This window comes from Etheostoma spectabile, chromosome 4, assembly GCF_008692095.1.
Source record: "Etheostoma spectabile isolate EspeVRDwgs_2016 chromosome 4, UIUC_Espe_1.0, whole genome shotgun sequence".
NCBI classification, from domain to species: domain Eukaryota; kingdom Metazoa; phylum Chordata; class Actinopteri; order Perciformes; family Percidae; genus Etheostoma; species Etheostoma spectabile.
The window spans coordinates 21,469,066-21,496,824 of record NC_045736.1 but is presented as its reverse complement, the minus strand read 5'-3'; the positions used below and the strand labels follow the sequence as shown (position 1 = coordinate 21,496,824).

The following is a 27,759-nucleotide window of genomic DNA, read 5'->3' as shown; positions in this document are numbered from 1 at the left end:
ATTTTTAATTATGCAGATAGTTTTGGCCCCAGGCTGCATAAACACCAAATCAGGCCTTGCAGCGATTAGTGCAGGGATTTGCGGCAGTGTGGGAATGTCACTTAAATGGCCCATTGGTGTCTCCATTGTATGACCCATGGTGCTACCATTTAGCCATGCTGCTAGTATGCCGTGTCCTACAATGAATTGTCCGTCTGCATCAACAGATTATAAAAACATGTTTACTTTCAATAACCAACTAGGATGCAAGGCCTATCATTGTGGTGTTTTTTTACTGGTGAAACATGTCACATCCCATTGTGTTTTGTCTGATTGCCGGTTATTTGATTCACCACCACAACGCAATGTCGGGTTGCGTTTCTCCAAAAGTTGATTCTGTTTCAGCTATTGCCCCAGTGCCGCTGTGTGTTTTACTTTACAAGGACAATAGAGTTGGAGCACATGAGAGCATACTAAGATTTGCTAATTAGCACTAAAAGCAAAAGTACAGCTGAGTCTGATGGGAATTCCATTAGTTTTGTGTTATAACTAAACAACACATTGACCTGATGATGGTCCTAGGTAGGACTACAGTTGAAAATTAACCAATTGGCTAACACTGGCGCATTTACAGAAAATGTTCATTAATGTGCATTGTCTTAATCAAATAAATAAATAAATTATTATGCTAGATTGAAAGTTAAGGGATCACCAAAGTGATTACAGTTTATCCTGGGGGAACATGAATGTGTCTACCAAATGCCATGTCAAACCATCCAATAATTGTTGAGATGTTTCACTCAAAACCACAAATGTGAACCTCATGGTGGTGCTGCAGGATAAAGTCAGGAGATCACCAATGTCATTAGGATACATCATCTAGGAACCATGGATGTCTTCGTTGCGTGCGCTAAAGAAAATGTTGGGGATTCATCCTTTGAGGTACCACGAGTGTCTTTACCAAATTTCATAGCAATCCATTGAGTAGTTGTTGAGATATTTCAGTTTGGATCTTGGTGGTGGACCTACAGACTGACCGTTTCAACATCCAACCTAGCTTCATGAGACACCATTAATTGTGATTTAGATGAACTGACCCTTTAACGGGCAGTGCTCTGTAAACAGCAGTGAACTGTTAGTTAGGGAAGCCATTCGATACACTGCATGTAGTAAAGTTCAGAGGTAAAATACAACAAGAGTGAGATTTCAAGTTTAGGAATGGAATGAAAACATATTTGGAGGTTTGTGATCTTGCCTTAGAAAACAATGATTGTGATGCTTTTGATGGAGCACTGTGATGTGCTGCAGTTTGACTGTGTTTGAAAGCCTACTTTTCATCGAAGTGAACATGTGACAGCAGGTGGGCAACTACACAAGAGCAACAGGCGCTAAAAGGAAATGGGCTCTGAGGTTGTCATGGTAATGAGAGCATTATGACCCAAACAGTCTCCGGGCTATTACCCCAACCCACGCTGCTGCCCGTCTCCTGACCCCCCCCCTACCACCTCCCTTCACACTCGCTGTGGTGTGGTTGCTTGAGTTAAGGTCAACTGGACCAGCAGATTTTTTTTTAATTTCCGCCATAACACCCACCCACCATGCTTTTTATGTTTCCCTTTTTCTTTAAAGTCACACATAGACACACAGACAATGGTCCAAGGTGCCCTGCCTCCTGCAGGACAGGAAATAAGTGTTTATGTGGACAAGGCGTCACTTCCTGTGCGCTCCCAGAGGGCCACCACCCCCCTTGTCCAGACTAAATGTGAGCTTCTGGATTTCATCGACCCTCAAAAACCTTGATTTAATTCTCTCTTAAAGCTCTCTTTCTCTTCACTTCATGCTTCTCTCACATTGAATCTCTCTGTTTTTTAATCCTCAATGTGTCACTCCCTCCTCTTTGCTTTTACTGGCTGTGGGAAACAATGGAGTTTTGTTGGTGGATTTCACCTTTATTGGCACTTTCACATTCATTTTTTCTCCACATGACCCAATAAATGTGTTGACATTAGGTTTTTCATTTGGCAGCACAGGGCTCCAGATCTGCAGTAGGTCATTGGTGAAGTAGACAAAACTGTGTATCAAAGCCAAATGGAGACGCAGCCGAACGAGGAGAGGCTGTTTAGACTTGTGAGATGTTGACTTATTACCTTTGCATTCTGTGTGTGTGTGTGTGTGTGTGTGTGTGTGTGTGTGTGTGTGTGTGTATGTGTGTGTGCGCGCACGCACACACACATGCTTGTGCACGCATGGCGTAAGGACAAGGGTCTGGTCTGTGCTCCCTGTTTGCTTAAGGTGGCATGAGTCAGCTTGACTCAAAAACAGGAGCCTGTTTTTGTGTGGCCTGCCAACTGCTGACATTTAGCTAGCTTACTCTCTCACACATTCACAAACATGCACATACACACACACACACTAACTTAGCCGCAAGTCAACATCGCTCAGAGCAAAGCAAAACTGCCCGTTGACTCCCCATCGACTCAGTGCTCATTTTCTGAGCTCATGTTTCCACCAAAAGTAATAACAAGTAAATAACTTCTGTTTAGATTAACATTTTTGTATGGAACCAGGATTTTCAAGTACGAAAGTAAAGAGTATGGTCAGAATGAGACTTACCAAAGGTGTGGAATGTAAACATAGGTGACTTGATGCTGAAAATGGGAATTAATTGTAATGGTGAAACTTATTTGATGAGTTAAAGGCGCATTTGGTGGCTCAGGCAGGATGGGAGAGCTGAGATATTGGGCTGATGTGGGGGTCTGGGATCAGGGATGGGAGGACATGGACGTGTTAAGGGGGGAAGTCCCCTCCCCCTTCCCAGTGCCCCTCCGAGCCACGTTGCTGTGGTTAAGAGCAGCCAGAGGGGTTTGGTGGAGGACGACCAGAAGTTGCATAATCGTGCCCTTAAATCAGTGGGGTGCCTCTCCTCTCATTTCTGTGTATTTACCACCTCAGCTTTTAATATCTTCCTGTTGGTACATTTCTATCACCAGCCATTCCTTGTATCTTTTCACTTTGTCTATGATAATTATACATATCCTATTCTATTCATCTCCGTGTCAGATGGAGTAGTCAGGAGCCTCTATTACTCATTATTATGAGGGTTGGTGCAGTAACTACAACTCAACATTGTAATTAGAGGAAAGAAAATCATAAATGTGAGGCAGTGAAACATTTATTATACAAAAGCAGTTTCACAAGAAAATCAATGCCAACAGATAAATAAGCAAGGCAAGGCAACTTTATACAAATAATATGGGAGCTGAGGTATAGAGACCGACCAAAAAAAGGTGAGAGCCTTAATTGATCAATGATGTAATGCACCACCCGGCCAGCACACCAAGTGACCCAAATAAAACACACCCATGTCCTGTGACCAACAGGTGCATTCTGGTTGTAGCTAACATGCTAATGCTAAATCGCTAATTGGATTCCCCAGGTGACTTCTGTGTTCACTGAGGAATGTTTGCAGCTGAGACATTGAACCTTGAGAAGATTGTGGAGGACTATGCAGTGCTCAAGACTCACAGAATGATGTTCTTCCAGGTGGGGTGAGAAGAATACAAAAAGAAACTAATTGGCTGTGTCTCATTCACATACTTCCGTCAGTACACTGCTAATGTGCACTGACCACTTACTGCCGTAGTGCCCACTTTCGATGATTAGTATTGTACCAAGAGGAACACTTATGTTAAAAACTTACCGGAAATGATGAGCAGTCGGCTCAGCTCGCTGCCTTTCAAAATCTGACAAAAATCTATCAAACTTACCTTTGTTGATCAAAAACAAACAGATTCAGCAACTATATGGCCTATTTCTCGCTTAAAATGTTTTTTTAGAAACACGTTTCATTAAATTTGAGATTGTATTTTGAACAAGCCACCATGATGCATGGTTTTGAAATCCGGTAGAAGCCAGAACCCGTGAGTCACGTTCATCCAATCAGCTGCCGGTCAACGTCCCCGGTCCCTCTCCTTTCAGCTTTGTAGTCAAGATGGCACCCATTTAGTGAGAGTAGGGTCTATTGTTCCACACTGAACTTTTTGACCGTTTTTACGTTTTGTACAGAGGAAGACGTCAAGAAAGTTGTGTTGTGTAAAATGTAGCGTTGTGTGTGTGTGCGTGCACTACGTGGGGAAACCTTGCTTGCGGTGTGTTCGTGGCTGCATTCGCTGTGGAGTTTATACAACTCTGTGTTGTCTGTTCTGGTGAAGTTTTATCAAACTGTTGAATTTATAAGAAATGGCAGTGATAGGATAATTATTTATAAAAGAATGGACAAAATCACTCTTAAAAGTTTGTTTACTTTCAGCAAGTAGAGTCAGTTTACAGCACTTCAGCACAAGTACAGAAAATGGCTGAGGATTATTCACAACAGTGTCTTTTTAAATGAGTTGGGAGTCAAGTTAGTTCTTTGGTTCATGCAATCAGTAGCTTTTCTTCTTATCTCTGGTCGGGCCTGCCAACAACTCCTCCACATTATGCGCTCTGCCCTCAGAAATACATCCTGTGCTCTTTGCAAGGTCACTCATCTTTTATGATTTACACATGAAAGACAGAAATACTAAAACAGCAGTTAGGATGGAAATGGTTTAACAAAGAAACTGAAGCAAAACCGTTCTAAGAATACTTTTTCTACCAGGCAGGTTATTTATGTTAAGCTGTAGTTTAATACGCGTAACATGTGCCATAGTTTCTCATTATTGTTCAATTGTCTGAGTCCTCTTTTCTATAATAATCAGTTAGGCATATGCACGCTGCAAAGTGTTGTCTGTAGAAATTGAATTTATTGTTAGTTTGGACATCACCGATCTCTGGATGATGTTGTTCCACTAATGTTTACATTGACTTCTAATGAGTTTTTTTATTGACCTTTTTGCTTCTAAGTTCACCTTCACAAAAATACTTTTACATTTAATTGAGTACACCTTCTTCCAAGTAACAGTACTTTTACAATGCTTTTTCTATATATATCTTTTAACCAGTCTTCTCAGGGTTGTATATAGCATCCGTTTTAACCCCATTTTGATGACTTCCTCTTGCTTTAGTATGTCCCTCCATTTGGCTGTGGGTTATCACCAAGCTTATTGGTTGAATGTGAGAACAAGCTAAGCAAATGAGCACTGATTAATTATCCATTATTCAAATAAATTATAATGTTAGTATCATGAGGTTTAGTGTTTTAATAAGGCCTTGGGTGAGTCATCAGCCCAAAAATACAAGACATAAAGCATCAGCCAAACTGGAGGAATACTCCTCGCTAGTGGAGAGCCAACTTTTAGGCAGTGCTTTGTTGTCGTGGTGCCAGCGCTAGGTATCTGGCATGTCCCACCCACACAGACAAAAGCCTACTCTTAAGTGGCAGTGTCTGCTCTGTATGCACCTCGCCTGTCTGACAGGAGCGCTACACTAAGAGAGAGAGAGGAGTGCCAACCCTGTCGTGGAGCTGATTGGTGTGTGCGTGTGTGTTTGCTAACATGGCATTCAATATGTATTCAGTTTGCAGTTATGTCTCCCCTTTTTTCAATTTCTCCCTTTTTATTGTTTGCCTTTCTCTCTCTTTATGCTGAATTCACAAGCAGCTGGGATGGATAAAGTATTTTAATGATCCCTAAATGATTTTTGCATTTTACTTTCAACTCGGCCTTTAAGTTGAGGCAAGGGTAAAGTGTGGCTGAAATTTCGCCTGAGTGGTTGTGGCTGGTGGAGTGGGAATGGGTTATTGCCCCAAATCCTTCAGTTATGTACATTCACTGTCCCTGACCTGCATTCTGGAGTCTCTTTCATTCAGTGCGTCATTGCCTGGTATTCTAAAACTCAGCAGTGATAATATTTGAACCAATTAATATACATACAGTGTTTGTATACATATTCCGTTACAAAATACAGAGTACATGCCCAAAAATGTAATTTGTCTACGTTACTCAATCTGAGTAACGTATTCTGAATACTTGGAATACTTCCACATTGAATTTTATTTTAAGTGTTGGAATGCGGCCATCAAATACTGTTTACTAAACATGCCTATTCTGGTGTGTTCTTCTGTTCCAACTGGCTGAATGTGTGCATGAACAAGCAGATAGATTTTTGTATTTGTAGTCCCAAACTGTATAGCCTACGACAAAAATCTAACCGCAGTCTTGCTACCATGGGCTAATTTTAGCTAATGTTAGCTAGCATGTCAAACAGGGCTAGTCAGTAAATCAGCACATATGTAAAGTCACACATCAACTAAGCAAGTAGCTACCTGATACAACAATACAACAAATAGCAAGGTGACCAGTAAAATTACAGCAGACAACTACCCTTGGCAAATAAAAAAAAAAAACTTATTTTAAGAAGGTTCAGATAGGAGGGGGAGTAATTTGGACGCTGAAAGGAGGTTGGTTGCTAGTAAGCAGAGGTTGCATTGCACATTATATGTTAAATTTCATTCTCCCTGTTCTTTCTTTAATGTGAAACGATGTTTGAATTTCCAAGCTTGAAACACATACCTGCCCTGGCTCTGTTGTGCCGGTTCTGGATCCATCTCTACCTCTATCAGTGATCACGCAAAAAGCTAATTTTTTGTTTTCATATTGGGGCTTTCGGGAAATGCATTGAGTTGCCTTAATTTATTTACATAGGGAATAAACTTGTGAAACAGAGAAGTATCTAATCTATTGATTTCAACAATGTAACTGTATTCTAAATACAAACTATTTAAATTGTCATCTGAATACAGAAAGCTGGTGCATATATCCATGTTACTCCCCAACACTGTATATGTAGAAATGTTAACTGTGGGTTACTTGGTTCGCTCAGCTGCATTGCAGCTATGCATACCCCATGGTCATATGGGGGTAGGTTTGTATCAGACATATAATGTAATAGACATTTGAATTGAGAACATCCCTCCAAGATCATATTGGGAGTTATGGGCTTCTGTGTTTTTGTCATATAAGGAAATATTTAGCAAAAATCCTTCCTTTTTAAAGCAACTCTATACAGCAGAGCTCCAGCTGCTTAAGAAAGCTTTTTCTTGTCTGGTCTCTCTCACACTAACTGACGTCAAAACGCATATCAGGTGGTCTGGGATACTTTTTAGGGCTCACACATGCAAATGGTCATCTATCCTTTGCCTAGGCTGTGTTCCACCCACTTTCACTGCTCAGGCCTACTGCTCTGCTGCTGCTGCTGCTTCCGTGAGACCAAAGCAGAAACAAATGTCTCAGTCCAGCCAACTCTTGTGTGTATGAGTGTTTGCATGAATGTGCATGTGTGGGTGTGTGTATTCCATGGAAGCCCACTGGGTTGTGGTTCCCTCAGTAGTCCTGCAGCGGCAGTAACTCAATACGGTACACACACATTTTTGTTGCTGATCCAAGCTTGTCTGCTTGCCATGATTTTGGTTCAGTTCAACTTGTTGTAAAACACTGCTGTGCACTGTTAAAGAGGAGAACATGTAATCAACATCTAATGAACACAGTGTGCCATGTTATGAAAGATGGTCAAATTCCCTTTAATTAAGTTAATTTGTTGATGTGGACTATGATTTAACATTTTTTAATGGCTTAAAATCATATTTAAATACAGTGTTTTTATCTCTGTTGTGTTTCAAAAAAGTAGAGCTGCAAATATTATCTGAACACCAGCTAAGATGGTGGAAGATGCCAAAGTTTCTTTCTTTCTTTCTTTCTGCCTACCACCCTCTTCATAGCCTTTCATGTAGGAAGAAAAGATGTTTCTTTGTAAGGATTTGCTGGCACTAGTGCCACTGACTCACACAGCTGCCTGATAGAGCTCTCCTCGCTCTTCTTTAGAGCCAGTCGTGGTATAATAGGTTTCAATTTGTTTTCCACAGTTATTTAATGGACTGAACACTGAGATGTTTGAACTGTTTTAACTCTGACATTTAGAGAAACATGATGCAACAGGATGTGATGTATGCAATTACCCAGTGACATTGATAACTTTGTTCAACAGACGGTGGTTAAAAGCAAGAATAGCATCAGAACTCCTCCCTTAAAGTTTGAATGGCCAATTAAGTCATGGCCCAATTTCTAACCAACGTCCTATTAAAATAAATGTGGTTAAGTCTCTGTGCTTAAGCATGTGAGCCTAAATATTACTGGCGAATGTGAAGGTGTTGAGGTGTTATGTGAATACACGTTATCCCAGAATAAGAGCTGGAATGTGAAACCAGGTTGTGTTTGGTGCTTCAGTCTTCAGTGTATACAGCTAATCTGGTGATGAATGGTGCAAACCTGCAACCACTATAACTTTGGACCTAACAGTACATATGAACCAAAAGTTAATCAACTTTCATCAACTACATGCTGCAGGCACATGAGCCACATAAACAGAGGATGGACTCCCTGAGAGAAAGGAGTTTGCTATGTGATTTAGGTTAGATTGAAAACAAAGTCCATTTTATGCTTCATTGCTCCTTTGATGATTTAAGAACTTTACACTTCAGAAAAATGTCCTCCCTCTCTGCTGATTTTTTTCCGGCTGGATGATTATAAAAGACTTAAACAGTATTTTAGAAAGAGAACTTCTTTTGTGACTGAATTCATTTGTAGAGCTTGAGAGGCGGCAAAGTGTTTTGGTTCACAGTGAAGAGTTTGTGTACTAATTAATCATTTTTTGTGAGAAGTGTTGTTTTACCTTTGCAGTCTGATGTGTGGCACTTTTATTTGCATGACATTAAAACAATCAATCAATTAAGTGATCAGTATGTAAACTTTGAGACAAATGAATGTGTTTTCATGAGTTTGAGCACTAATGAGTTTATATAAAGGCCAATGTTTGAGAGCCGCTGGCTGAAAGAAAAAAGTAGAATCATATTCAAGTTTGCATTTAGAATGTAGTGTTCTTTTCTCTGTCTGGCAATGTCACATTCTCACACATTATCAGCTAGCATAATTGCCATTCAGAGTGATCACAAATTATGTTGCCAAAGCGCTGCTATAAAAGGCACGGATTGAAATTAATTGCAAAGGATGCAGAATTGTTGAAATTGTAATAGAGGTCCTCCTGAGAACACTTCAACAATAACCCCTATTGATGTAGCCACACATGAAGGTTACATGGGTGTTGCCTCCTACAATAGTCACATCAGAAAAGCATCAGGCATATTGTATGCGTTCTGTGTATGTTGTGGCATTCATTTGACCCAAAATTAATAATAAATTGAGTATTTTCTTCTCTAGGTGGCTTGGTGACTTGGAGGAGTGGAGGAGGGTAGAGCTATGTTTAGTGGGAGCCAAGGGCGAGCGGCTTGTCATGTCATGGGTATTAATTTATGATTTCCATCCCAGCTTATGACCTCTTCACCTCCATTAGAATGCAGCCTTTGTAATTTCATGGTTAATATTCAATAGCCACTTGTCCCTTGCGCCTGCTTTGTGCATGTGAAATTTCTGGAGGGAGTGTGGATGATTTTTGATTTGTTGAGTTTGTGTTTTTGCACATTTGTGTGTACATGGACAAGAAATAAGGGTTGACTACAGCGTGGCTTCCTGCAAAACACTTATGTCCAGCTATGTCCTCTATGTCTCCCAGTGAGGGGCTTGAATTTATCTCTGTCTAACCTGAGTCATTTGAATTGCCTCCCTCATACACACACTCTCTCTCTCTCTCTCTCTCTCTCTCACACACACAAACACACACATAAGAAGGCAGGCCCACGCACACAAACATACAGTACGTGACCCCTTCATAGGACTTTGCCTTTAGAGCCAAATCCGGGTCCTCCTATCAGTGAATTCGACACGCAGTCTACAAAAAGCCAACATTTCACACCCAGTGGACTGCACACACGTGTACACAAGTACGCGTACACAAGTACGCATGCATTTTGGCCGTCACCATCTTTGTATTTTGGAGAAAGATGTGACCATATTTGGTCAAAAGGGCGGAGCTAGGGAGGATGACGCTAAGCAAGTGTTTATGGTTTCAATGGCACTGGCTAAGCTAAATGCTAAAAGGGGAAACTCGCTTTTTCAAACCTTCTGATGTGAGTCATTCAGTGGAGATTCATTTGCGGATAAAAGTGGACCTCCGGATACTGGCGCCATTTGTCTGCATGTACGGCAGTACAGAAAATCTGCAATCTTTACCTTAAGTTTCCAACTAATGCTGGCGCTAGCTAGCTAGCTTGGATGGGAGAATGCAGAAGAAAAACATTTTGAGGGGACCAAAAGGTTCCAATTAACTTTGATGAAGTGAAAACATCCAGTGAGAGGGTCAATGATTAATACAACAACATGAACCACACCAAAACACTAGTTCATGGCTATTTTACTGAACAAAGTGCCATGGTTAGCATTGCTAAGCCTCTGTCCTGATTGACAGGTCAGCATGTAGCCACACCCCTAAAGCATTCCATGCTTTATTGTCAATTTTAAAATAAATGGGACCATAATTTACTAAATGAACAAAATGCTTTATTGAAGAAGACTTGACAAGGAGTGATTGAGACCCTAAACTCATTATGAAAATGTACAAATCAAGTGAGAAGTAAGGTCAATTTCTGATAGACTTTAGAAACAGACTTCTTTTTGGAGCCAGTAGAGTCGCCCCCTGCTGGTAGAATGGTTTAAGGCCCTTCGCATTGCCTTCACTTTTCAGGCCTGGAAGTTGCCACTTTTATTACTGCTGGCCATTTTCAAGATAGAAAGAGAATGAAAATGGAGGAAAGATGAAGTCAGAAAAAGAAGAAAATCTCAAGCGCTAAAAGTCCCCTGCTTTTCTCCACACATTCATGTGTTGGCCCGAACACACATTCCTACTGAACGACTTTGGCAAGCCATTAAAAAAAACACATTAAAGGGCTCTGTTCTGCATGAGCTCAGTTGTTGCTCTGTTTTCTCCCTTTCCCCACAGTTTCTCTCTGCTCTGCTCAGAGACAACTAATCTGGTGGGGTATGGGAAAATCTGCAGATGCAAAGATGATTGTGACAATATACTAATGAAGATATGATAAAACACAGCAGGGAAAAGATGAGCAGCAACACTGTTCATAATGGGAGAAATTGACCTTAATATACTGTAGATCCACTGCTTCTACCACATGATCACTTTATTAAACACTGCACATGTTGCACATGTTAGACATACCCTCTAATGGTTGCGTCAACAACATTTTAACCTATTTGTTGCTTAGTTTGTTTTATATTAATAGTATATTATTTGTCTGCAGTCCCCCCCACAGCTAAGATGAGCTCAAATACTTAAAGTGCCCATATTATGAAGAAATCACTTTTCCTGGGACTTGGGGTTTTATTTTGTGTTTCTAGAGCTTCCACACAAATACAAACTTGGAAAAATCCATCCATACTGTTTTGAGTGAGATATGGGTTTCTGAATATCCTCTGCCTTTAGTCTCCGGTAGAGCTGGTCAAAATCTGCACGGCTTTCTACGTCACAAACCGTAGCACATGCTAGCGCTAGCATGCTAGCTCGTTCTCAATGGCAAAACACGGCTACAACACACACACAAGTTCACCATAATTTACAAAAGAACTACTCACATGTCATTGTTCTGCTGGTATCTCACAAGTGCACCCAACCTCATTTAAAGAAGTCTCCTAGCTAATCCTGCCTTGAGAAAGAGTTGTCTATCTGATGTGATCACACCTAGCAGCTGCACATGTGCCACTCCCAACAAAGATAGTATAAAAGTGAGATGTCTCACTCTGTAGCTCAAACAGAGACCTAAACACAGGGTGAAAACAGGATCTGCAAGCAATGTGCAATACAACAAAAATGTGATGTTTTTTGAAAATGAAACCATGTAAACCTATTCTAGCACAACCTCAAAATACAGTTATGAACCTAAAAATGAGCATAATATGGGAATTTTAATCAATTCCACCCTTCCATTGTTTTGAATAGTATTATAGATGTTATTTATCACTATTAATTATATTAAAGTGAATTGAACTGTCAGTTTTCTTTGGTCAAGTTTGCATTCATACTTACAGACATTTGAGCTGTCTTTACCTTAAGCTAATTATGTCAACTTTTATTCTGTTTTTCAATATGTTTGGCAATTTACTATTTAATCTTCTCTGCTTGTTTGCTGAATGGTTATCAAGCAGCCTCAATCAAAGTGTGTGGTATTAATTGTGTATCAACTAACCAGTGGTGATACCAGTACTGTACCTAAGTACAATTTTGAGGTACTTGCACTTTACTTGACTATTTCAATTTTATGCTGCTTATATATTTATATACTTTTCAAATGCAAATAATATACTTTTTACTACATTTATCTCGACAGTCAAAATTTAACAAAAACAAATTCTTGCTGTTATAGATTTAACTTCAAGTATGTAAAGCATTTCAAATATGCTCCACACATTAAAGTACTTTTTACATGTTGATTTATTAAAGTGCTCATTATATGCTTTTTGGCTTTTCCCCTTTCCTTCATTGTGTTATATGTATTTTTGTATATGTTATAGGTTTATAAAGTGAAAAAGCCCAATGTCTACCCCAAAAGGGCTTACCGCCTCCATCAGAAAAAACTGTAGAGCTGTTCCATTGTAGTCCAGTCATTACTTCTGTGACAAACGTGTAGAGCTGCAAAGATTAATTGATGAATCGATAAGCTGTCAACTTTTAAATTAATCGCCAACTATTTTGATAATCGATTAGTCGGTTTGAGTCATTTTTTAAGACAAAAGTAAAAAAAAAATGCATTGAGAAGAATGTGATGATAAACTATACTACACATTCTTCACATGTACTCCTTCCTTGTTTGTAGTGAATACATTTTTTGCCTTCCTAATATATATGTAAGTGTGCCAAGGTCAAATGTTTAATTATAGTATAAGCTTTATCTTGAATTTTGGTAATTTGACACTATCCAGATAATGAATAAGCAAATCTTTGTGATTATATTAATGTCATAGCATTGCTACATAGACATTTTTTAAGACTACAGTACACAAGAATTGAAGACAGAAAAATGGTCACATTTATGTAACCATAATGTAATAAGGTCATAATGTAATAAGCTTCAAGCCTATGTGAAAATGAAGAAAGAATGATACATATAGCCTGGAGTTCACATTGTTTATTCAGTATTAAACTAAGAGATTGTAATGTGACTTCCAGGACAGCAATTTAAATTGACATAAAATGGGGGTAGTGTAAACAAAATGACATTATAGTGGACAATATAAACTTCTAGTTACAATTTAGCTGGGCTAGAATAACTTTCATAATACTAGCAGATGTGGTCAGCCCTTTAAAACAATATCCAAATTACATCTCATAATAAGATAATAAATCCATGAAAGTCAACAATTAGAAATTTCTGTAGTCAAAGTAATTATAGCAAAATACTGATAATACTAACTTTGGACAACATAGAAAGTATTACTGTAATAGCTTGACTGAGTGCAAGGGACATTTTCAAAGATGATATGATGACCTATAAGACACAACATTAAATTCATATCTCCAAACCATCTCTGCAATCCAGAGAAGTGTTCTCCATCTCCAGACCAACCAATCAGTGTTTTCTATCCCGCCAGACCGCCCCCCATTCTCAGTATAAACATAAAGTTATATTTAATGATCAAGTCATAAAATATTATTCCAACATCATTAAATAAAACCTAAATGATGTGTTCACTGTTTTTCAACCCAGACCTTATTAAAATGTTGTTTCACATGATTTATGTTGCATAGCAAAACTGAGCTGAAGTATTGACAGACTTACCACTTTTGGACTTTCCAGTCCAACAGGACCTCTTCAAAAACCCTGTTGAAGCTACATTTGGTAACAAGTTATCTCACATGAGGTTCAGACATGTTTATATGATCTACTGCCAAAAAAGAAAGTTGCTGTCTATTGCAGGTAAGATTTTGTTGACTCTATTCTTCCAGCTACATCTGTGCTGGAAACAGGAATTTGAGCAAACTAAAAATCTATTTTTAGATTTAATTGTTTAATTGTAACAATTACTTCCTAGGCATTGCACACTGAAATGACAGCTAATCTTTTTCACTTACAACTAAGCCAAAAGAAAAACAGGAGGAGTTTAAGCACCTTGGGGTCTTGTTCGCGAGTGAGGGGACCATGGAGCGTGAGTTTGGTCGGAGAATCGGAGCAGCCGGTGCGGTATTACATTCCGTTTACGCACCGTTGTGACGAAAGAGAGCTGAGCCAGAAGGCAAAGCTCTCGATCTACGGGCAATTTCGTTCCTACCCTCACCTATGGTCATGAAGGCTGGGTCATGACCGAAAGAACGAGATCCAGGGTACAAGTGGCCGAAATGGGTTTCCTCAGGAGGGTGGCTGGCGTTTCCCTTAGAGATAGGGTGAGATGCTCAGTCATCCGAGAGGAGCTCGGAGTTGAGCCGCTGCTCCTTCGCGTCGAAAGGAGCCAGTTGAGGTGGTTCGGGTATTTGGTAAGGATGCCTCCTGGGCGCCTCCCTAGGGAGGTGTTCCAGGCACGTCCAGCTGGGAGGAGGCCTCGGGGAAGACCCAGGATTAGGTGGAGAGATTATATCTCCAACCTGGCCTGGGAACGCCTCGGGATCCCCCAGTCGGAGCTGGTTGATGTGGCTCGGGAAAGGGAAGTTTGGGGTCCCCTACTGGAGCTGCTGCCCCCGCGACCCAATACCGGATAAGCGGATGAAGATGGATGGATGGATGGATGGATAAAAATCTATTCAACATAATGGAAAGCAACATTTGAGTGGTTATGCTGAGTCATAAATGATAGGAAACATATATAATTTGGGAGGGTATTAGCTGAAAAATGTCAATATGTATTCAAATTCCTGCTCGTCTTAACAATGTTAATTGTTCATTTTTCCACTGCGGGCTAACCATTGCCAAGTTATGCTAACATTAGCTTGTTGACTGTAAAGCTAACTTAAATTTGTTGGTTCTTTTTTATTATTTGTAATGATTGACCTATGTTGTTAACAAACCAGTGTTTTTATTTTGGTTTCAAACTCATATGGGTTAGCCTTCACACGCCCCAGATATAGACTACGGTCCACCCCTATTCATTTTGTGACAAGGTTGGTCTGGCATCAGAGAACATTGTCTGAATCTGCACTTGGATTATGATGTAAATCCAAACAAAATTATATTGTAATCACGTCTATTACACATGATCCAGTTCTCCCTTCATAAATCACTTTGTACTGTAACAAAATAGCATTGTTTTCCAGGGCTCTCCAGGATTTTATCTCAGTTGAATTGAAACGTGTCAAAATGTAAAACCCATTCATTCTGATATATAAACAGACATGATGAGTCATCAGGTTGATTTACAGCCTTAGTGTATATTCTTATTCAACAGTGTTATATTTCAGCCCTTAAAATAGGGTTTAATAAACCACAGCCACATTAGCATAGTGAAGACCATTTAATGTACCTGTACAAGTAATTGTAGGTCTCGAAATTAAGGTTCAGTAAGAGGAAAACTCCTTGGTATTTCCTAGAAAAAAGGATTGCACAAACAGTATTTGATCAGAGAGGAGAGATATTTGTATCAAGTCATTTTAAAATGCACAACAGATCTAGGGTACATCTCAAGAGGTATTGGGTTGGAGAAAGTATGCATCTGAGCGTACCAGAGTGTTATCAAAAGCGTACCATTCATACTACGAGCATATGGATCTAACTTAGCATAATGTCGTGAGATTCTCACTCAGGATTTAAATTAAATGTTGAGCATTACTGCTTTACAGAGAGCCTGGCAAAACCCAATAACACAGAAATGTGATTTTCACATTACAGGAGAAATGCAAATATCTTAACTAAAATCTACAAAACAAGGATTAATAGAGATTTGGTAAAGGCGAGGAATCTCCATGAAAATTCAGGCCTGAAGCTAAGCCAAGGCCATTTGTTCACATCGCAAGAACGACAAAGAATAATGAAACATTTAAAAAAAGAGATGATGCCTTCCAATCCTCCACCAGTCCTTTACAAGCTCTGACCATTCAGACGAGGAGGAATTCACTGAATACAGACGAAGCCCCTCACAAAAAAAAACAATGTAAAAGTAAACAAGATGTGGAACATTAAACGAGGAGAGACCTTTGATTAAGAAATCTCTCCCTTCACATGTTAGAGTAGAGAATGTGTCCACGGCCGATGCTGTCAACCATTTGCTCTGATGTCCGTCACTTACAGGACCCATTTAATGGACCCATCTTCAGGCTGATGCATGGCACTCTCATGATTCTTCTCTGAATAAGTCTGATAAGTGAGATGCATATTAACAAAAGAAATTTGTCTGTAATATTGCCACAAGCCACCATTAATGTTTTCTCTATTGTGTGTGAGTGTGTGTGTGTGTGTGGTGTGTGTGTGTATGTGTGTCACAAAGGCCACTGTATCAAACTGGAAGATTTTAACCTTGCCAAGGACAGGAGGACACTACATTTCTACTAAGATCTGAGCATCCATTTTCCCATTATGCTGCTGCTCTTATCTACAGAAACACTAAATCCGGTTAAATAGAGCCATTTTCTCATTTGCCTTTGGAGGTCATTTTTCATGCTTGGGGAACTCCAGTATTTAGACGGCACAAGGGGCTCCATTGTAGTAATAGCTCTGCACGGCCTGGCAGACACTCGTGGACCACTGCTGGAACTCACTCTGCACCATACATCCAGCTGTGAAGCAATGGACCAACAGCAAAGACAAGGCAGGGAAGCTCCGTTCCCATCGATCAATAAAGGAAGAGGAAGAATTCACCAGTGACTGCTCTCAGCATCTTTTTCTTGGCAAACCTTGTAAGAAACAATGGACACATAGTGGAGCCAACTACGCCAGCCAATATAACGTAAACCATAAAGACCAGGCAACGAAGACAAAAGGTGTAGCGCTTCTCAGCCCTAAAAAAACACTGTTTGAAGTTGTTCCTGTTGTAGGAGTGTGTAGCCAACATCTACTTTGGTGGTGGTCGGGCCCTCAGGAGGAAAAGCAAAGGCTGCAGCACTCCATGCAAATCTCCAGGCAGTCTGCAGACTCACAACAGGCGTCGATGATGCCACAGTCCATGTCACAGGGCAGGTCACAGTCGCCACACTCCTCCGACGCACAGCAGCAGCAGAAACACGAGTCGTCACCCGCGCAGGAGCCGCAGGTGGCACAGTCCAGCATGATGTTACACAGAGTTAGGAACTCACAAAATAGGCAGGCCAGAATACAGTGAACACAGCAGTCTGGAGAGAAGGAGAGACAAACAGACAGAGTGAGTGAGTGAGGTTCTTAACCTTCACCATTCACAAGTACTTTCTTTGTTTGTATTCTAATCAGCTTTGCTTCTTTTTTCTCCTTCATTCAGTATTTTACTTCTCTATATGCTCTCTATAAACATATGTACATGTCATGCCAATAAACCAATTTGAAATTTTAAAAAATGAAACTGAGTTTGTTGTTGTGCATCAGCACACTGACTTACCACATTTGCTCTTTAATAGGGCAATAGGGCTTTCTTGGCAATAAGATTGTTATCTTTACCTCTCTGCTCAACCACAGAGCAAAACTTCACTTGGTTGAGCTCTAAATATCAGTATTTAAGACAGTCTGTTCTTGTAAGTTTTAGTGAAAATAGAAGGTGGCCTCTTTCACATTGTAACGGTAACCCTGAGTTGAAAAAGATAAATACTGTACTGTTTGCTATGGATCTAGTCCACGAACGTAAAGTAATAAAAAACCCGCTCTGGCTTCTTTGTATTTTTTTGAAACAATCACAACTGTCCTAGGTGGTGCTTATCACATCAATTTTGCATAGTTTGAGTGGGTTCAACAGTGATTTCTTTAACTGTTTTTTTGGGTCAGAGAAGATGAACAAAGGACAAATTCGGATCCTCTACTCTGACCAGATGTGCAATCAAACTTTAATGTGAACCTTGATATATCCCCCCCCCCCCAATTTGTTTCTGTATCTCACCGTCCTGTGCCTCCGTAGGAATCTGAGAGCTGTTACTCTTGGAGCTGCTCTTGCTCCTCTTGCTGCTCTGGGAGGTGATGGAGGAGTTGGACTGCAACTTCTTGGTCTGTTTGGGTCCTGCTGAAGAGGATGAGGAGGTGGATGATCCACCTCTCGGGAGGGAGCCCAGCTTAGGATGCCCATGAGGGCCCCCGTTCCTGACCCCGTTGGACTGGAGGGCGTGTGTGTGATGCGGACAGTGCGTGTGAGGGGAGTGTGTATGTGCGTGGTGCTTGGCTCCGTTGCGTAGTTGGCTGCTGGGCTGTGTCCGACATGGCTGGGTGTGGTGGATGGGTGTGGATCTGGCTGCTGGTTGAGCTGGGGAGGGACATAAGTACATTCATTTACAATAGGCTGTAGACAATAAACATTTTGAAATGAATGCTGTTAAATGTCCCTGTTGCTGGTTTCAAATCATATAACTGACAAAATAACCTAAACCATTAAGGAAGTATTGATTTTGTTGAATTGTAAAATAGTGTACAACTATTCCTGTTTTGATCCTTTGAGGACAGACCATGAGGACCGTAACTGACAGCGTTCAAACATTTTGACTGAAAATTCTCATTGTCAACAAAACCAAGAATTATTCTATACAATTAATGATTGATCAATTAACAAAATTGTTAATTATTTATTGAGTAGTAGAATATAGCACTTGTTTTGTTGTACTAATCTGAACACATTTATGTTGTTTCTGGTAAAGATAGAACATATGTGTAAAATTAGTCACTTATTGTTTTTATTATTTAATGATAAGTGTCAAAGTCTCTTTTAAAACAATATTTAGTTGTCCACATTATATACATTGAAAGCAATGCTGATTGATTAAAAAAGAAATCCCTTTCAAAAGCAGTTTTAATGTAAGACAAAATCTCTCCTCTTTTTGTGAAAAAAATGTATTAAAAGTTAATGTTTTCTTAATACCAAATGCTGTCTGTGTTTCCTTGTTGAACCAGTGCAGGAATAGAAAGAGTGAATTTTGAACCAAAAAGACTGTAACTTTTTATCTGCTTGATTTGTCTAACTCAGACTACAGATATTATTTTTGGCTAAACTTTGGAATACATTTTTGCACAGAAATAGTGGATTTTACGAGTTGGCCAGTAAAGACAGAAGGAACTAATACATTGAGCAACAGTGCTTTCAATGTACATATGGGCATGCAAGTATTCTTGATTGAAATACTGTATGTGTTAAGTGTGTGAGCAGGCTCGCCAACATAAGTGGGTTATGTGGCTGATCGCTGTACAGTTCTGAGGGCCGGGCCCCTCTCAGTGTGTATGCGTGCAGACCATGGATGTATTAAGAGAAGTTGTAGACTTGTGCTGATGCAGCATCATGAAGGGGAGGCTCTGGGAAACTGAGTCCAAATACAAAGCCCACCCGAAGGGCAATAGCTCATTGGAAGAGCTATGTGTTTACTAAACTGACCCCTGATCCTACTTGTCTAGACTCTTACGCAACTAAAAAGAGACAGACAAAAAGAGTGTGAGGGAAGAAGGAGAAGAGTGTTTGTCTCTGTGAAAACTGTGAAAATTCAATGTTTCAGTATCGGAAGTATGAGAGAATGCAGTTTTGATTCAACATGAGAGTATCTACAAACGCTTGAGAGCATGCGCATTTTGTTAATCTTGGCTCAGTATACTACTTGGTATATTTTACCTCCAAGTGCTATTGAGTACTAACTACCCAGCCAGAGAGATGTGGGCAGAAAAGCACCATTGCTGCCAAATCAAACACACACCCTGAAAAGAAGAATAAAATGGAGGCCTGGGTTTTATATATTATGGTAGTATTTAATACCATCCTATTGAGGCCTTAAATATTTTCTTGACCTGAAAGCATCTGGTGTCGAGAGGAGTGGTTAGAATTAAACTGGGCAGTGTAAAGTACAATGGGACCCACAGAAAAACAAAGCAAACGCCATAATTCTTACATGCACACACACACACATACCGTAGTTGCACTGGGAGGCAAACAGTGTGGTCCTGAGCTCTAGCTATGAAACACAACTGGCAATAAAAGCGTCTGTTCGATAACCGCTCTGAGACAGATAACCCATCCAGGCCTGTTTTGATTGGCTGATGGCCGTGGTCACACAACCAATCCAGTGTTATTAAAGATTCTTTCATTCAGCGTTTTCTAACTTTGCTCCAGATGTTTGGCAGGCTGCAGGGCCTGTACGTGTGTGTAGGCGTGCATGCATGTGCAGGGCTAGTGAGCGGGAGCCATACTTTCTCCTCTAAAGTATGTCAAAAGTCAATACCTGCTGCTCTTCTGTGTTATGTCTTGCTCTCTTCCTCTTTTCCTCCCTCACTTTATCTCATCCCTTTCTGTCTCTCTTCCTTATTGCTGCCTTTTTGCATTTTCCACAATACTGTATTTTAACACTCTTAGCTGGCCAAGATGTAGGTCGGTAAGGGAAGAAGGGGATTAGAAAGAGGGGAGGGAAGCTGTGCGCAATTTTTTTAGTATTCCCTCTACGTCTGTATTGTCCAGGGGATTGTGAGTTGTTGAAAAATTCATACTTTTTGTAAGGTTTAGTGTGTGTGTGTGTGTGTGTGTGTGGTGTGTGTGTTGTGTGTGGTTGTGTGGTGTGTGTGGTGTGTGTGTGTGTGTGTGTGTGTGTGTGTGTGCATGTGTGTGTATGTGTGTGTACAGTACATAGGGGGATCTGGCAAACAAACAGACAGACAGACAGAGAGAGAGACGGGGAGTCAGGACTGTCTCCAAACAGAGCTTGAGGTTAGGCCCACTCACACAGAAATATATGCATGCAAGAACACGTATGAGCACACACACACCCACACACACACACACACACACACACTCACACACACCCACACACAAAAACAAGGCCCCTTTGTCTGAGATAAAAAAAGAAAAGAAAAGGGAATTTAAAAGAAAGGGTTGGGCTTGTGATATTGGCCCAGGGGGATGCGGGGGTGGATATAAATGCAAGATTCAGCAGGGAAGCTATTTAAAAAAAACAGCAAAAAAAAAAATGAGGGGAAAAAGATGAGACGGACCCCGGTGTGGAGTGTGGTTTTAAAAAAAGCGTTTCCACGGGGGGTCTGTGACCTCATGCTGGTGTATGTCATGATGTCGTCTGTGAGGTGGGGCCAGAGAGCAAGCATGAGGAGTCACATAGTTGAATGAGAGCCACTTTCCCCTATTCAACCCCCTGCCCTTTCCCTTCTTGCTCCCATCCTCATTTCCCCTGTACTTACACCCCTCCTTCAAGCCCGAGTTGTTGTTCCCCTTCTCCTTCTACTTATCCTTGCGGAATGATCACCAGAATGACTATAAACTCTGTCGTCTCTAAAAAGATTATACGCTCAATGGTGCATTTTGTCTGTTATGTAGGTAAAGTGTTGAAAGTGTTAAAAATGCTTCTATTGACCTGGATCAAAGCTGAGCAGAAACATATTTTTTTCCTGGACAAATTTGCACCCCAAAAATCAACTGGGAAAAAAGATAAAAAACAGGGAACAAGGATTGATGGACAGATTTATGGACTGTGTATCCACAAATCTGCCTTTTTGCTAAAAAAACAAAAGTACTACAAAAGATATATTTTTTATTAAGACCCCCAAAAGGCAAAGTTCTGGGTGGTCCAAAAATATTTGCTCATCACACAAAAATTTTAGATTTTTAAATTGTGGTTTTCCCAAATTTCCCAAAAAAATTTAGGGGGCTTGACTTAATTGGTCCCAAAAAAGCTCTTTTTCACAAAATTGCACAAAAATTTCAATATTTTTACTTAGTCTCCCCGAAACATCTTTCCCAGACTTTTTTGTTTTTTCTTGCAGGGTTTGGGTTTTTTTAAACAGGGACTACAAAAAGTTTGGGGAAAAGGGTAAGTGTTTCTGTATGTTTATTTTTAAAAAAGTTTTAATTAGTGTTTCCAATTTTTTTTCCCAAACAAAATTTAATAGGCGTTTTTTGCACCTATAACAGAAAAGTAATGTGAAACCCACACCAAATTTGCGATGCAGAAGATGCTGCTTAAAAATTAGGTGTGGCAAGACAAAATTTTGCCAAATTTAAATTTGGTTTAAAAGCATTTGATCATTTTAACGTGCACTGCTCATCATTTTTTTTTGTTAGATCGACTGGGATAAAATGATAAAAATTTTAGGATACGATGGTTTTTTTTGTGTTATTTGTTGCCAGGTTAAAAAAGGGAAAATGGACGAAGATGGATGAAGAAGGGTTTTAAAATACCAAAAGCCCCAAAATAATTTTCCCCCACCTTTTCGTAAAACCAATAGAAGGTGTAAAGTCTTCCCAGTTGGCATTCAACTTAAGAACAATTTAAATACAACACTTCACAATAAGCAAATTGAACAAAAGATGAAAATTTTTTAACCCCAAAATAAAGATAAATATTATTTTTTTTTTTTAGGGGTTTTTAACGATATGAAAATATAAACCTGTTGGTGGTAAATTTAGTAATTGTAAAGCGGCTAAAAGAAAAGAGGGGACACCCGGGAAGCTAAGAAGGTGTAAGTTACCGTGGTCGCTTTTTTCCGGCGTCTGGGTCTGTTTTTCCCACGGTTCCCAAAGAAATGCAGTTAGTGTCCTCAGCATGGATTTTGTGCGACCGGAAGGTTTCTAGCTGGCTGGGGGTTTACTGTGGAGTGTCCCCCCCCCAGGGCTGTAAAAATAGGAATGGTTTCTAGTGACGGGGGCTGATGTGGAAGATTGTCTGCGGGCCGACCGTTTTAGCCAAGAATATAAATCTTCATAGTCCTTTTGTTTTCCACCCCATTCACCCGATGAAGCCCGCAGCGCCGGGAGGGGTGGGAGAAGAAGAGGTGTGTACCAAGACAGTTAAAGAAGGGGCCCAACAGATCCGTTTTTTGGGGAAAGGACCATTGAAGAAAATAGAAGCACCATTTCCGGTGATGGCTAGGCTTTACTGCGCAGCCTACAATGAGTTGACGAGTAGTTGTGATGTGGGAACGTGTCGAAAGTTCTTTCTGGTAGATGTGTAAAGAGAAATCTCAAAGCATTCCCAATCAGCAGGGGATGGAGAGCGTAGGTATATGTTAGGAGATAACATAGACACAGGCTAATTACTGCTAACTAACATACTAGTTAACGTTAGTAATTAAACCTAAACAGCTGATGTACGTCAAAACTGTCTGCAAGCTTCTTGTCGACTATGTCGTGACTTGTCGACTATGTGACATGTGTGACACAATGTGATATGTAAGTTGCTTGGTTATGACGCAATCGTTAGCCTATTTTTACAAAAGCGTCTTCTACGGAGCTATAACGTGAGATACAAGGTAATGGAGCCTTTTATACATTGTTGTGTTTCTTTAGAAATAAACAATGGAAAATAAAGTCTTTAAACGCTTCAGATGCGAAGTTGTCAAAGTGACGTCAAAATGAATGTCAGTCAATGGGATGCTAACGGCAGGTGATGGCTTTGTAGCATTACAATGGCGCCATGGGAGCTGCGCTTAGAGAGGAGAGGCTTACCCCCTTGGTGCTAGCCAGGGCATAAAATTAACACCTGCCCACCCGCCAAATGCGGGTTAATTTAGCAATCGGCGGGTAACAATGTCAATCTACCTGCCACGTTGGCTGGTAGCCAATTAGAATTGAGTGATTCAGATGCTTAACTATCGGTAAGCAGGATACGCAGTTGCTTACAGGCCCTGACCAATCAGGGGCCAACCTCACTGGAAGACACTGATGGACTGCCGGGGCCCCCTATCTCATTTTCATTACTCACGACAATCCCAGCAGTCCCACGTGCAGCCGCTGACCAAGTGGGAGTGAGAATGGGTCAAATTTATTTCCTTGTTTCTGATGTGAAGACAAGACGTGTGTGACTCAAACATCTCACCAACAAAACATGCAGCGAAAGACGTCCTGTCAACCATGTAAACATATTAACATCAATGTACGCTGTAACATTTTTTCACTATAAATTCGCTGAAAGTTGCTGTTGTTTCAATCCTGTTGGCGAGGGGGGGTTGTTGCTCCGTTCCCCCCGCGACTGACGCGCACACAAAAACACACAATCAAACCATCACACACGGTGGATGCAGGAAAAACTGCAGATGAGATGTACAGAATGACCTAAATTGATGACAGCTACATTATTGAAGGTGCAATAATAAGTTAAAGTCCAATAAGTACTTTTTCAAACGTCATCGTGTGTCCCAGCCCAGCCCCCTTACTACAGCAATGGCGCAATGTCCACAAGTAGGATCATAGAGACACAACAATTCCTGTTTTTCACCTTTATGAAGCAAAAAAAGGGGCTGGTAAAAAGTGACAGTGGCAGGTGTTAAAAAAAGTTAACTTCATGCTATGGTGCTATCTAGCTAAATTACCATTATATTATTTGTCTATCCATACAGTTAACGTTACTGATGAATTTCTGCGTTAGCCCAGAGTTGTTAACCGTGGTCAAAACAATCATATTAAAATTAAATGAGCGTGTTGGACGATGTTGTAATCGTATGTTACCCACCAAGAATTACATTAGCATTAGCCAGAGATGGGAAGTAACGAAGTACAAATACTTCGTTACTGTACTCAAGTAGACTTTTCTGATATTTTACTTTACTTTACTATTTATTTTTGTGGCGACTTTTACTTCTACTCCTTACATTTTAACACAAATATCGGTACTTTCTACTCCTTACATTTTAAAAATTGGCTCGTTACTTTCGTTTTGTAGCTACAAGAGAATATGTCGGGGAATAGCGCGGACACGCGCCAGACACCGCGAGCGGGTGCGCGCGCTACACGGGGAGAAAAGTGAGAGAAATGAAAAAGAGAGCTGAGGATAATCAGATGAGAATGTGTGTGTGCATCTTTGAGAAACTGTAAGTCGTCTAACTCATGTTGTCAGTTCACTTAGGCCTGTTACTGGTCTATAGTTCTTCACATTTAAAGTAAGCTAGCTAGTGGTTCTGATGTGTTCTTCACCTGTTAGCTAGGTTACACGTGATTTTATTGAAGCATCAGCACTTTCACCAGCTTTATTCACATGAGTTTTTTTTTGTTTTTTTTACTGAACTTCAGATACTGTAATTCAATTGACAAGTGGATAGAAACTTAGCTAGAGAGAAGTTGTCTCCGTCTGTGTTTTAACAGACACCTGGGGCCAGTTGGAAACCAGAATCACCTTTAATCCAGTCCTAATCTAGTCCTCAACTTTCACATCATTTCACTGGAGTTAATCTTATTATTGTTTACGTCATCAATACCATATTCAATCTAAATGGATGGGAACATATCTACTGTACGTTGCATTTGACGCAACGCAACAGATTCTGAATTATTCACAGCAAATCATTGAGGCTTGATGGCGCTTACCTTAGAATATAGTAGTATGGATGCGCTAACGTTAGCACATAGTAGCAGGATGGTGTTAACGTTAGCACATAGTAGTATGGATGGTGTTAACGTTAGCACATAGTAGCATGGATGGTGTTAACGTTAGCACATAGTAGCATGGATGGTGGTAACGTTAGCACATAGTAGTATGGATGGTGTTAACGTAGTAGTATGAGGGCGACATGATTGAAAATGAAGAAAAAACAGCAAGACATTCCCATCATCCCCACCTTATCTGAGAGAGATGTTTGAGACAGTAGGCATAAAGAAGGACTCCTGGCCAACGTGCTGGGGAACTTCTTCATTAATGTCTGTTTAGTCATTCATATTTTAATCCTTTATTTTATTTCCAGAAGCCATATTTGAGCACACACATAAATGTAGATTATTTTAAAGTTTGGGGGAAAGATTAAAAATAGAAAATAGATCTGTGAATTCTCACAGAATCACAACTGAATTCATCTTGCTAATGAGTCGGAATTTAATTAACCTGGAGTCCCAGTTTCTGTCATAATAATAATATGTTATGTTTAGGCCAATTGGCAGACATCCATTTAAAATGTAGCATTGTCATATAAAGATGTGTCTCCATGTCCACTGGAGTTCCTCAGCATCTCTCTAGTAACATTGTGTGCTCCAGGAAGCTTTGCATAAAAAAAGGTTGTCACTCGCGAGGTACTTTACTTTTATACTTTAAGTAAATTTCCAAGCCTTACTTTGTTACTTTTACTGAGTAAAGAAGTTTAATCAGTACTTCCACTTTTACTAGAGTATTCTTTAACACAAGTATCTGTACTTCTATTTAAGTACGGAAAGTGAGTACTTTTCCCATCTCTGGCATTAGCATTAGTTACTTGTGAACCAGCCAAGTACATTTCTTTGTTTTTAGGTTTGCATGAAAACATGTAATATGACAATAGCTTAATTTTTCTTGTGTTTTTAGACATTCAAAAATGCTATTCATTCTCTTCAACCAAGCTGTTGGATTTAACTCATTTGTGTGAGTTTCACCTGACAAATGAATGGAAACAGTGTGCAAATATTTCAAGAAGTGCGATAGGGATTTTGAATAAAAGAGGAAAAGATAGCAGACTTGCAAGAACGTCCCGACACACAGCAACACCTATCCCTGACCTGAGACAAAAAAACCCCCACACCCAAAACCCCCGTGACTCATACCCACATTGTGCCATGTTATAAAATTTGGGCGTGAAAATATGTGTTTAATGTGACTACCAAAAAACAAAATAAATTAAGGAAACAAAGAGCTGAAAAAAAGCGAGAGAGAATTCAAAATGACAGAGTGAAAAGTTTTGCCTACTGGGCCTAATAAAAGGCAGTTACAGTCCTGTTATTTCTACTACAAAACCCCTGCCACACTCCCTTTTGGGGGAAGGATTAACAATAAGCTCTGCTCAAAAATTTTCCCTAACACCCTCCGGGCCTCTTCCCAGCTAAAAGGACTGGGCTTTTGTCTGGTTTATTTTGATTTTTTTTAGTGAAAAGTTTTAAATGATAAAAAAACAAAAATGCAGGGCTAACACTGGATTTTGCATTTTTAATTTTCATTGTTTCCCCAAGTTGAAAGGGAAAAATTAAAAATCTGTGAACATGTATTCCCGCGTGACTGGATCTAGGACAGCAGTGTGTTATGACATCCGACGGAGGTGTTCCTTTTTTTTTTGTGGGTGTGTTGTGTTGGTGGTGGGGTGTGTGTGTGTTTGACCCGGCAAAAACACATCTCAATTGTTAAAATCTCTCGCCCCTTGTTTCAACAGCTATCAAAAGGCCCCCCCTGCCACCCCCTACTATACTTGAGTCATCACCGAGACGGCACCAGATTAGGAATTTTCTGTTTTTTTCTTTTGGTCCCCCCACCCTTTTAAATCCCAAAAACCCTTCCACACACATTCACGTGTCCCCAGCCCACCCCCCACAGACCTGAGTCACACAGCTATTTTGTAACGTCTTCACACTCATAATGGAACAGAGGAGGGACAAGTGATGATTGATTGACTGGTTGCAGATGACAAAGACCATATTTAAACTGCATTCAGGCTGATAGTGGCTTATCTGGTTTATATAGAACAACTCACACACAACATACAGACGTGCTGCATATTCACCTGAGAAGGAGATAAAGTTTTAAGCTTTCACTGTTTAGTTTGTGGTTCAAGTACCGTGAACATGTGTGATTGCGTAAGTTGCAGATAGAAGAAGCTGTGGATGAAGGGAGGAGGCACATAAAGGCAAATGGAAAGCCAGTGAGGACCTGTGTTAATGGTGGTACATTTTGTCCAAGCCTACTGAAGTTGCATAACCCTCCCTGCACAGCATATGGAGCTGGGGGGTTTCATAGATTTTATTGGGATGTAAAATAAAGCAGAGAGAGTGGCAGAAAGAAAATCTAATCCAAACCTCAAAGTCTTCCAGCCTGGGCCTGAAATAGACA

The 27,759-nt window shown here is 40.2% G+C and overlaps 1 protein-coding gene across 1 annotated transcript in view; it reads right to left on the bottom strand.

Moving 5' to 3' along the window:
• Nucleotides 1-14,866: 14,866 nt before the first annotated feature.
• The window catches only part of mdfi (MyoD family inhibitor), a 30,123-nt gene continuing 17,230 nt past the window's right edge, over nucleotides 14,867-27,759 (bottom strand). Inside the window, exons 4-5 of the mRNA XM_032514131.1 lie at nucleotides 17,898-18,254; nucleotides 14,867-17,166 (exon numbers count right to left, since the gene is read on the bottom strand). Coding sequence (XP_032370022.1) covers nucleotides 16,913-17,166; nucleotides 17,898-18,254 — 611 coding nt within the window. The 3' untranslated portion in view covers nucleotides 14,867-16,912. The remainder of the gene's footprint in view (nucleotides 17,167-17,897; nucleotides 18,255-27,759) is intronic.